The sequence below is a fragment of the Aquila chrysaetos genome, chromosome 14 (genome assembly GCF_900496995.4).
Source record: "Aquila chrysaetos chrysaetos chromosome 14, bAquChr1.4, whole genome shotgun sequence".
Taxonomy (NCBI): domain Eukaryota; kingdom Metazoa; phylum Chordata; class Aves; order Accipitriformes; family Accipitridae; genus Aquila; species Aquila chrysaetos.
The window spans coordinates 20200398-20213635 of record NC_044017.1 but is presented as its reverse complement, the minus strand read 5'-3'; the positions used below and the strand labels follow the sequence as shown (position 1 = coordinate 20213635).

General features: G+C 36.1%; 1 protein-coding gene across 1 annotated transcript in view; it reads right to left on the bottom strand.

The window, feature by feature from the left end:
- Window positions 1-13238, bottom strand: part of KLHL1 (kelch like family member 1) — a 239237-nt gene that overhangs the window by 65870 nt on the left and 160129 nt on the right. Inside the window, 1 exon segment of the mRNA XM_030036596.1 lies at window positions 9942-10128. Coding sequence (XP_029892456.1) covers window positions 9942-10128 — 187 coding nt within the window.

Below are 13238 nucleotides of genomic sequence, written 5' to 3'. Positions count from 1 at the left end.
GTATATTCACACTTAACATTTTGGTACCTAAATCCAACATAGGGATTTTTTTTTTTTCTCCTCTCTGTGCTTGAGTTTCCCTATAAAGAAAAAGAGAGAATAGTATTTTCATACCCAGAAGGATGAGATGTTGAAGACTGAGGAACTTGGGAGAATTGTGACAGGCAATGTATTATTACCTTTTACAACATAAAAGACTTGTTTAAAGTTGTGTGCTTGACCTGTACTTAAGTCCTGGACTTTGGGTTGGTAAGACTACTGCATTGCCCTTGTGTCTACATCCTGCCAGTTTTCAGCTAGGACCTAAGAGTAACCAAATTAACAGGATGCAAATATACTGTCAAATAGCATGGCACCCAGCTCACTCCCTGGTCCTGAATGCTTATATTTCACACATAGTTGTTCCTTACTAGGTTCTAGTGGGAGCAGTAAAACAAAAATGGAAGAAACACCTGTGTGCAGCATTCACTTCAGGGTCCACTCCTCATTGGCAGACTGGATGAGAATGCAGCATGTCCGATTCCTTCCATCCTGCAGTAACTCTGAAAAGGATTTTAGCAGGCTTTCTAAGCTCAAGCACCTCTATAGGATTTTAAGCATCCAAACCCTGACATAAAACCAGCATTCTAGTTGTCTGTGACACAGGCTTCACATTATTTCATTAACTCCTAACAAGTGCATACAGAAACAACAATTAGATTGCAGGACCACGAGTCACTCTTTGCCATCAGATCTGGAGGGACTATAGAGTATCCCCTGGACACAGGCATCTAGCAGGAAGAGGGAAGGAACCCTCTCTACAGTCACTTTCACCACTTCTAAGGTGAGATCAGTATCTAGAGTCAAACAACCTATTTCAAACCACCATGGTGTGGTGCAATGGAGGAAGAGTCACTCAGCCAGATGCTGGTTCCAGTGACAAGCAAAAATCGATAGCATCACATGCCGGTTGAGATCAGAAAGTCTTCTCCTCTCTGCCGTTTCTTGTAGATAGCAGTCAGCAGAGCCGACTCGTAACTGAAACAACTTCCAAACTGTGCAAACTCAAAGAAATGAGCAATGTTGGTTAAGACTGCCTGCCCCAGTCTACACAGGCTGTGATAGGATGTCTAACCAATGTTAGAAAACTGTAGACAACTACTTTTTTTCTAATCCCCATGGACAAACCGAAGTAATTCTGATTAAATGTTTCAGAAAATTGGAAAATCCAGTTTCCCAAGAACAGGAGGATAGAAGGAAGCAGTTGGGAAGATACTACAGTATATTTTCTTAGGGAAATGGGAGATACAGGTTTAATGTGGAAATATGAATAAAATAAATAAAGCAAAAAATCATTATTCATTTTTGGCTGCAGTGTATGTGCTGATTATGGAGAGATAGACATATTTTCCTATAAAACAAAATACCACAGTACACCAAAGTATCACTCTAGTGTTTTTTTAGTTGTCTAACAGTAAAAAGGAAAAATATGACTTATTAGACTAATATATTGGATATGAAGCTGCGAAGATTAAAGAAAAGCAAATACATAGAACATTGAGGATCTTATAATAAACATACTACACACTCAGGCAATTCCTCTATACACACACAAATGCACAAAGCCCTATTTTTCAGATGGACCGATCTCTAAAAAAGCTTGAGTTATTTCAGTGAGTAGTACTGAAGACAGAGTATATGAAAAAGACATAGAGAGGTGAAAAGAATTCATTTAATAGCTATCTGCATGATACACAAAAGTGTGTGGAAGCACAAAGGATTTCTGATAAGTAAGGATTTTTCTTGATGTTCTGGATACATTTCAATTATATTTTTTTTTAAACTTAAATTCCACTTATGATCCAGCTGGGTATTGGATGAGATTAGCTCTGTGTATTGTGCATACTTTCATGGGCATTATAAGCCCTGATTAATCAAGGTTTATGAAGTAATGAGAGATCTACAGAGAAAGAAAACTTTAGAAATGAATGTACTGTAGATAATCAGGGTACTTTTGCATGAAGGTCCAACTGCTGCTGACAATTCCTGTGTGTATGCAGCAGGGGTGTATGTGATTCTCCCATCCAATGTTTCTGATGAAACAATAAAGTACTAGATCTCACAGTTTTACCTTTATCTACAAATCAGTACACCATTGCACAATACAAATTTCTATTTTTTTTGTTTCAGTTAACATTTGTAAGCTTGTGAAATTGTGAAATTGTTTTGGTGAAACCTTTTCAAGTGATCTTTTCGTTATCGTCCTATTACACTTACTCTTTTTCTGAAGCTAAGCATATTACATTTCCTTGCTAATGAATTGTAAATCAAGAATTTTGTATAAAGCCGATTGTCATTCTCATATTTTTTGCATGATTGAAGACTAACCATATAGCGAGGTCATTGCATGACAAAGAATAAATTGATTGCAATATTGTTTGCAACTCAATGTTTCAAGTCAAATGCAGAAATTTCTAGAGCCTGACTTCCAAAGATGTTATTAAGTATTTTTTAACCTGCTGTAGGTAGGCTACAGGAAGTCAGATAAAATTCATGAAGAATGTCTGAGACTATGACAGCGATGTATTCATTTAAGTTAAGTATAAATGCATGAATTTTGGTATAAACAAAGTGAAAATTGCTTCAGAAGCAGATACAAATGCCTAAACATCTCCCCCTTGCTCCAGACCCCACCTTTGTATTCAATATAAACTTTTCCACCATGAAGGTACTTTTTTCTTCTCATAGCTAGAATGATTCAGTATTTAAACCCGTGAAGAAGGATAGGAGTTCTACATTCATCATCACAAAATTTCTATTTCTTTTTTCCCCTGCAAGACTTTCTGCTGATTTTGCTATTACTAAAGCTGTTGCTGACGGGTATTCTGACCATTTTGTTCAAGATTTAGAGATGCTGCTGTGAGTAGGTGCAAAATGATGACCTTGATCTAGTGATCTGCAACATTACATTTTGAACTGAAAAGATGATTACTCAAGTGGAACGAGTGTGACCTAAATAGGTTACTGACACAGATATCAAGGAGAATCTCTTGGTAAAGAAAGAGCTATACAGAAAACAGGGTAGCAGTTAACTACTGTTCTCTTATAGACTGTAAAAAATTCTTTTAAGCACTCCAAAAATCTGTCACTTGTACACAGAAGCGTCTTACATTTTTTGAGTGAAAAAAAAAAAAAAGTCATAAAGATTTGCCATGAAGTGACATGAACAAATATCAGAAAACTTTTGGGAATATTCTGAACTGATCAGAGAATTCTGATTAATTATTCAATATGATCAGAATTCTCTAAAACTAATACAAGTTTTTTCCAATATTTTAAAGAGTATCAGAAATGACAGCTTTTCGACAGTGATTTTAGGTATGCCTTTAGTGTTGGGTGTTTTGTTTTAGAATATAATGTTACGTTTTATAACAGAAAAACATTCATGTTTTATGTTTTTTATCTAGTCTAAAACTTACAAAAGTCCCTTTTATTAATGATTTATAACATGCAGTACACTAGTCTACCTTTGCTCATCAATGAAACACATGCCTCTTCTTTAAAAGCAGTTTTGTTCCCATTGGAACTTGTGCAAATAAGGTGCTAACAGTAAAAAGAAAAGTACTACCTGTGGACAGCAGCAAATGCTGGGGGAACTGCATCTCCCACAGGAGAGGTGTGCACCCAGTGGAGCTCCCACCCCTGGGGAGGGGGTGATGGTGACCTGCACAAACTGTGAGAGGGAGTGTGTGTATCTGTGCTTGTGTGTGTGTGTCTGCGCACGTGTGTGCACGTGTGTGTCTGTGACTAGAACTTTTGGGGATTTGCTCAAGAAGGGTGTTCAGAAATTTGAAGAAGTTATTTCATATTTTGTAAGTGTCTTGTACTGCAGTTCAGCTACCACATGACTGATGTTGATCCTAAAGACTTAGTTCATCTGATTTCCAGTTACTTATGTATTATAAGTAAATAAAAAAGCTGCTTTGATCATGATTTGGTTTAAACGATGTGAACTGAGCAGTTTGGTGCTGCAACAGCACCAATTTCCTATTACCCCCAGCCTTCTTTTATTATCTATCATTATAGCTGTACAGATGCTCATCCTCACTGCTTAGCTGTTGGCTCAGTTCCTGGGAGATGGTTTTGCTGCAATTACCTCCCTCTAAGGTAAACCTGTTGTAAAGGGTGCTATCCCTAACTTGCATGGATAGGAGCCAGCTAATGCCCAGTATCCATTGGGCTCTACATAGTGCCTTCTGTAGTCCAACGAGACAAATGTGTTCATTTGGTCTTTCAGTTCAGTGTTAAAAATAACACTGAAGCTTACTGGGATGTTCTTATGCCTGAAACTGTAGCCTTTTCGAGCATTTCCTAGAATTTGGCATGAAGATTTTTGAGGTGCCTGAAGGTGCAAGATAGAGCTGGAAGACTGCACGGGGCAGTAGGTGCCGACATTTTTGAAGTCTTATCCACACCGGCTATTGAGGGTGGTTGCAGCAGTGAACTGTCTCCAGAACAACACTCAGGATTTGTGCTGGAAGAAATTATTTAGTTTACTCCAAAGCCAATCCCAGTAGTAACAACCATTAATGAAACTTGGGTGATCAGAGAACAGAAATTGGTTAGTGTGTGGAAAAGGATAAGGTTTCTGACAGTGCAGAGGTTCTCTAAATTGTCCAGCTGCCATGCATTTGTCTTCTCTAGATCATACACAAGGTTTCCTTTTTTTTCTGTGTACCTTAATCAGCGATAAAATATCTGCACTGGCAATGTCAGAAAATAGAGTAAGCAGCAGGGAAGTAATGAGGAGGGACACAGGAGAGTTCTTTGGAGAATAACCCCCCAAATATTCCCATGAAGGTAGCAGCCTCTTGCTCTGTCTGCTTGACCCCACAGATTGTACCAACAGGTGTGAATACCAGGGCAACAGATTGGCAAGGTGGGGAGTTTGTGGGATGATGAAATTTATCTCCTGTGTAGTAACTTTGCCACTTCCCTTATATTTGAAGCCATGGAGGCTTCAGAATAGATCACTTCAAGTTCTTCTCTTTATTTCAAACCATAACTGAATCAGCAATTTCAGAAGTTAACTACACTGAAAAAATGGCAGAAATTAAGTGATGTAAAATAAGTACTGAAAAACTACCAGATGGTGTTACAATCTGGATTTTTTTCTATTCAGAAATGCCTGTGTGCGTGCCCGTGTGTGTCTGTGCCTGTCTCTGGGACACACGCTTAACTTTGCTGCTGGTTGAACCTGCTAACGGGAAAACAGCAGATTCATCCCTCAGGCCCAGCAGAGACCCCGGGTCCGCAGGGGCACCATGCTGAGAGCTCCAGTGGGTCCTGGGCCCGGGCGGCTGGAGCCAGTGGCTGTTCCAACTTTCCTTAAGAGTTTGTAAGCATTAGACTATTTACTTGTATTCTAATACCTGAATAGGAATAAGACAACATACCAAGTTCTTACTAAAAAAAAAAAAAAGCTTAACAAAAATATACTATGTAGATGATCTATCATTAAATGCAGGAAGCCTGAGCCATAAATTCATTCGCATGCTGGATTAAGGAACAGCTTAAGTACAACAGATAGGGTGAGGTATTCTACCATGCTACAGCCTCAAACTTTTAAGAGAACAGCTCAATAATTCATATTACTTATATGTATGAGTATATATACACATACATCTATGTATACTTACAAAGTATGCATATTTATGTAAAGCTTTTCAAAATGCACACCAGGGAGAAATGTTCTGTAATAAACACATTGGAGGGGTTTTTTTCCTTTTTTAAAAGGAAACACTATACCTTCTTAAGTAGGTTTTGCTGTTTGTGTATTATACAAATACAAGGACTATAAGCACTCACTTTCCTAAAATTAAACTCAGTTACTGTACATTATATATTTTGAATGCAAATGCAAGTAAGATGAAGATAACATGTTTTCTCAAGTTGGTTATATACATCAAATGAATAGATAATGAATGCTGACAAATGTTTTATGTACGCGAAGACAAAGTGGTTTGTAGTAATTTCCACAACTTGCAAAATGCCACAAAACAATCTTGATGGATTTTACTTTTTTTTTCTTTTTCTTTTACAAATGCCCACTAAACTGAAGATGAAGGAGGTAGATAGATTTTTAAATTACAGACATCTCAGATTCATATCTTAAAAAACAAGAAAAATTGCCTAAGAGTAAAAACATGATCTTTGTCTATTTTTTCCCTTTATTTACAGTATTTACAATACGTTGTCCAATATTTCTTTCAGTATTTAAAAAGTATGCCTATATGAAAATTAAAAACATAAAATCAAAATAAATAAGGTTTAAGTGAAGTGTGCTGTGAGAAATGTCTTGCTAGGAATTTAAAAAAAAAAGCCCAGAAAAACAAGGACATCTTTGAAGTTCGCCAGAGCAAAAGAGTAACTTCATGTAGGTATGTTAGATGACATTCCCGTGAAATAATGGTATATAAGTAATAAACCACATTTGATAAACCACATTTGTAAAGAAAAAAGGATTATTCCAAATGACTGAAAACTGTTAAAGAAAAGGCAAAATATGCAATGTGAGTTTAAGGAACAACGACTGGAGACCTCACAATTTCACATTTCAGAAGATTCATTTTTTAATGTATCTGTGGTAATATAAAAGATCTTTCTAAAAAATATCTAAATAATAATGAAAGGACTTTTAATATTGCTTGATATAGACTAATGATGCACCTCACCTATTTAACATCAGAGAAATTTTTGTGATAGGTTTTATATCTAGTCACAAGATCAATGAAAAACACACGTTTAATATCAATGTTTCAGTAAATCAACTGTTCCCTCTCTTTGTTAATGACCTGTCACATGTTTATGGAATAGTTTCTTGCTCATGTAATTTTTCATTTCTTTTTCCCTTGTATTTACTTAAAGACTGTGATTCAGTAAATAATGAACTAATCTAGGACTTTGATGAACTAATCTAGGACTATTCAAAAAATAATATATACCAGTGGGTTTGGATGATGGTTACCCTGACACTTTTGTTTTCTTTTTTTTTTTTCTTTTTCTGCAGATTTTCCTTGTCCCTTATTATTCTACCTGCTAGGTAGTGAGACAGGTTAGAACACATCATGAGAGATCAATCAGTATTCTGCCATCAATATAACCCTGCTCAATTATTTATACCAATCTCCTCTTGCTGCGCAAGTATATTTTCCTCATCATAACCTTCTATATCACTATCTTAACATAGACCATATACATAATGTTCTATCACATGGCTTTTGTTCTGCATTTGGGATTCCAAGATGGCTGCAAGAAGTCAGTGTTTTACCATTCTTACAAATTGGTGTATGTCCACTTCTTGCATTTACTCATTTATTTCAGTCTAGCATCGTCCTTTATATGTGCACTTAAACAGCTTTTGTATAATACTAGATGATTAAAACCTGCTAATCCAAATTACAGAAGTCAGTGTGACGATATGAATGGGTAAGGTGAATGGAACATTATCAGAAGCATATACCTCTAATCTATTAATACATCTCATTCTATTAATGTAAACATATAGAAAAAATCCGTTTCTTACATGTGCCTTTCAGACTAAATGAATAAATAAACAAGGTGTGTGGAAACAGAGATTTAAATGAGGTTTTGAACATTTAGGAAATTAAAATTACAAAATGACCTAACTTTGTTCTTTTTAATTCTATCCTATTAGTACTATGCTGCATTAACTTTTCACGTCAGGCATAATTCCAGTCACTGGTTGCTGGAGTTTAATTATCACCTCTTTTTTATGGAAAGGAAGATAACTATAGAACAGATTTCAAAACAAACTTGATTTAGCATGCAAGGCCACTTTTTATGTGATGGGCCACATAACCTTCAAATACTTTCATAATACTAGCACTTACCCACTGTTTTATATGATAGCTAATAAATTGCTAATTTGCTTAGCTCATCTAGTTCTTACATGTAACTGTTTCATATTTGGTAGCAAACACCAGGAGGTATTAAAAATACATCATTGTGAATCACAATCATCCATGTCAGCATTTCAGTGGAGAAAGTTGTGGGGGGGAAAAAAAAAAAAAAAGAATTATTGAGGAGAGAGAATACAGTATCAGCATCATCTCATGGCCCAAATACTGAGGAGTGCTTTATGAACTCAGTGACTTCAAAACATGCAACCAGCACTCAGATCTCCTGAACTGATGTGTGGAAGGAAGACTCGCTGGGCATAAAAGCTAGTCAAGGACACAGCAGCATCACAAGAGGAATGAGCTGAGCAGATGCAACTCGAGGCTGCACGGTTGCAGATCCTGAGTTATCAGGACTACACGTTACAGCGACTCTAACAAAGGCTCCTATGATGCAGATGCTGCTCTGCCATACCAAGCCCCCTCTCAAAGCAGTTTTTATCTGCTGTAAATGTATATAAGCCCTGGTACTTCTGTTTTCAGTCAGAGTTCACATTGACAGAGGGCTGAACCTCTGTCCCGCTGCATTCTCTCCTGCTGCTACAGAAATAAACCACTTCTGCCTGACCTGAATCTGCAAAATAGGCTGAGTGTGGATGCTGCAATGGTACTACACTCTGTTCTGTCTTCCTAAATATTTCTATATTTTGATTTGCTATACAAACGAGGAACAGATCTGTATGGTAAGCTAGAACAAATACAGTTGCACCTAAATTGGTTTTATGGTCATTTCCACTACCTGAATATTTAAAGTGTTCGTCGTCATTTGTAAGTAAGAGGAAATTTGTATTGCAGTTATTTTAGGATCCGAAGACAATGTTCCGTGCAAATCCATGCCTAACATTTAGCTACACAAACATTTATAAATGTTAAAATCACAAAAATAATCTTCAGCTATAAGGGGAGAATATATGTATTGGTTCTTTCCTCAACATTTTCCTATTCTCTCAGCATTTCTTTCTCACACAAGCACAGATGTCATACATCTTTCTCATTGGTGTAACTTTATGGGAAGAACATGCAATGTCCTTTTGCAGATTATATTGCCACAGCTATTGAGTGAAACAACTGCAATACTACACCTAGAAACAGTTGTGAAATACTGAAGATCTATTTTTATATTGTACTTTTTATTAAGTACAGTTTATTTTATATTAGAACTAATGTTCCTGAAGTCATATTCTTCAGTCTAAATATGGACATGAAAATGTAAGATACTGTGGAATTGTTAGTGAATTTCAAGAAAAAATAATAATAAAAGCCTTTCTGAGTATATAGGCTTACAACACAGCTAGCTTTTAGTTCAAATATTTCATTTCATTCCATTCAAGACATCAGTGGATTAGACTTCTTGCCAGAAGTAAAAGCACATCATCATAATTCTTATTCCCAACAAATAACAACAAAATACTTTAATAAAATTTCCACTGCTTGCTACTTTTCTTAACAGTAAGATGGGGATAATTTCACCTTCCTTTAGCTGTTGACAAATAGTAATCTAGTTTAAGCTAGTTGTCTAGTTTTTTTCTCTAGAAGATTGATAAACTTCTGCATCAGAAGACAATGAATCATCCATAATATTTCAGACAACTACTTAAGGATGGAATACACTGTGTATCAAACTGCCTTTTTTTCATTGATTAGAAAAGGTGTGTACATATCTGACTTACTTATAAATGAAACATAATTTCTAGAATGGTAAAGCTGAGGTAAATGAATGTCTAGATTTTTTGTTAAAATACTTTCTGGAAAGTACTATAATTTTGACAAAGAATGAACTCAAAACTCAGTTTCTTTTCTCTAACAGTTTTATACTTCTTCTTAAATATCAGTAGATTTTCACTGGACAAAAAAACTTGGCAGAATTTCTTGACTGATTTAGACACCCCCACCCCAATCTTGGAATAGAAAGTTATTTCACTATTTTCTATTAAAGAAAATGCAAAATATAACTTTTATAAAATAACAAATATCCTCTAATACCTTTGTTGTTATCCATTCCTCCAACAGCATAAAGTGTCCCAACTGTAGATTTCCTAGGTTTAGTTCTTGGACTTTGCATGAGAGTTCTTCTCTCTGGTAAAAGATGGTATTTCATGGCTTCCAGAATAAGCTTCTGGCATTCTAGGTCATCCTTAAAAAGCACATGGTTTTCTAGGTCAGCCAATATCTGTGAATGACACGATTGTGAATAAAAAATGCTAGAAATTCCTAGAAAAGCAATATCATGCAATGAGAGATCGCAAAATGGATGTCATAAGTATATCACTTCATTGTAGAATTCAAGGGTTTGCAGGGCTATTTTTCTTGGAGGAGGGACAGGAAGTAAATATTTAGTTGATTTTTAAGTCTCTAGGCAACTTTCAGATCACTGTTTCACTATCCCTTAAGACTACAATCTTACTACTCTTACTGAAGACATTGAAGAAAATTAAGTATTCTCTTGTAGGCTACAGCCTGGCTTATTTTACTGTTTTCCAACAAAACACTGAAAGGATCCAGAAGGCATCTTTGTGCAAGCATCTTGAATGTGCAGTCATATAACATGTCAACATTCCGCAGTATTTTATGTAATACTTTCCAGGAACATCCCTTATTTCTAAAACCAAACCAAACACCCCCCCCCCCCCAACAACAACAACAAAACCAATAAAAAACCAAACCAAACCAAACAAACAAAAACCCCAAACAACTTGCTTGTGCAAGTTTTGAATCTATTGTTTCGCTGCATTATTGGCAAAATTAAGGATTAAAAATCCAGATAATGTAATTACTACAATTGGCATAAAAACTATAATCAGTCATTACCAAAACAGATTGCTCAGTGCATACACCTGAAAGAATATTCTATTCTGTTTCCAAGGAAGAAGGTTACAAGTTGTAAATATTAAGTGTTTGATTTACTTGCCTGTATGTACATATCTACGGGCTTTTGAGATGCTGCAAATCACCCTACACATTTTCAAGATCCACTGGACTAAGCAACCTGGTCTAACCTCATAGCTGACCCAGCTTTGAGCAGGAGGTTGGACTAGAGACCTCCTGAGGTCTACTCCCACGTGAATGATTCTGTGATTCTGTGATCTGACTGATGTCAGGCCAGAAGACTGCAATGCTTATGCAGATTTTGTGCCAGATCTGCCAGACCCATGTAGATATTTCAGATATTCTAAGGCATCAGAATTCAATCAAATTCTCAATGTTTATGTTTAGGCAGTTGAGTATTACCTCTAGATGCTGATCCCTATATTCTGCTGACTATCAAATTAGAGCAGGTTTTAATTGTATATGGTAGCATATCTGTAGATTTCTAGATCTCATAGAACATCTATCTGGGAGACTCAATCATTTTCGGAGAGGCAGCTGAAGGCCAGAAGGCCAGGAAGCAGAAGAATTTAGTTTTCCAGAGTCTATGAGGAAGTATCTCCCTCACAGACACATATATGCAAATGTATGCAAACTGCTTTGCAGTTGCCTACACAGGCAGCTAGATTCCTTTTAAGGACTCTCAGCTACTTTATCTGGACTTCAATGGCTGCTGAAGAATGCATGAATGTCCTTTGTCAATCTGTCAGCCTTTTGCAGATAACACATGCTCTGTGACATCTGAAATATTAATAGCTTGTACATGTAGACAGCAGCCTCCTGCTCTGATTTTAGGTGTCAGTCATGAAATGAATCTATTCAGGTCCAAAGAAAGGCATTACACACTGCAATATCTCAGCTGGTGATCCAGAACTCTTATTTTACATGGCTGATGACCTAACAGATAATAGACCTGCTTATTAAAAGAAGTGAATAGGGAGGTCCATCTAGCCTAGATAAAATATGTCTCTGACTGTGGCCATAAGTCAACATCTAGGGAGCAAACCATAAGACTATTTTCAAATATACAGTAATTCCCTTTAATATTCCCCCAGTGCCCAACTTTCAGATCAGGGACGTGCTGAGGTAGATGTCTTTTCCATGCATTTTGTAATTCTCAGGGGCCTTATCTTCCATGAACTAGTTCAATGTTTCTTTGAACTCATGTAAATTTGTTGCATCCACAATATGTTTTCACAACAAATTTGGTCTATCACTTGCCGCATATGAAGGTTTGCCTCCCTCTGTTTCAAACCCGGTTCCTGTTGCTTCATTTGCTTTCACTCAATTTGTTTCATTCATTTCTTTCTTTCAGTGCCCACTAATTCTTCTATTGAAAGAGAAAATTAATAACTGAGCCTTGCTATACCAAGTTCCTTATAATATTCTAGACTTCAGTCATATTCTCCATTAGTTGACTGTTTTTCTAGACTGAGGAACCTTAGCTTAGTTAATCGTTGCTTATATGAAAGAAGATTCGTATCTTTCATCACCCTTGTTGGCTTTTTCTGAACCTTTCAGTTAGATTCTTTTTGTGAAGGGAGCAGAACTGCACACATTATTAAAGATAATGGCAAACTGTGAACTTTTGTGGTGGCATAATGATGTGCTCTGCTTTGTTATCTTTTTCTTTTCTAATAACTTGTAACTTTTGATTTTGTATTTTTGCCTACTACAGATCTTGAAGCTGACTTTTCCAGAAATTCTTATTGTATACACCCAAAATTTCACTCCTGAATGGAAGTGGCTAACCCAGAAACTATGATTTTAAATTTGAAGTTCAGGGTTGGCTTTTTTTTAATTTGCTTATTTATTTATTATTATTGTTCGTTCCCCAGGCACATAACATTAAATTTACCTACATTAAAATTGTAGATATGCAGTTATTAGGAATGCTGAGTGGGTTAAACACGACTCACATCTTGTGTATTGCAAATTAGAATATTACATTTAATATATGTACAAAAGCTATGTGGCAATGCAGAAAGATTAGTATAAGAGTAGTAAGATTTGTGCTATTAATAATCATGGACTTTTTAGAGTGAAGGAGGACTTCATTTCTCATTAGTCTCTAACTAGGGTACTTGTAGTCCATGGGGAAATTGGTAAAACTTCTTGTATCTGGAAAGTTTGATTCTATTATTAAACTGCAGAGCAAACTCTCTAAGTTGAGGAGACTATGCATTGCAGTGGAAGACTGATGATCCCACAATGATGAAAGCAAAAATAAATGTATGAAAAGCAAAGACAGATAAGATATAAAGGGGCTGAAAATGTATGCATCAATGTATTTTGGGAACTTTAAGTATCTTTCAGGTTCTCTGAATAAATTGCTGTCAGTGTGCCAAATCTGGATTAATGTAACAACAAGTGAAGAACTTTTTCCTCCCAATCAATACTGAATGGCTCATATGC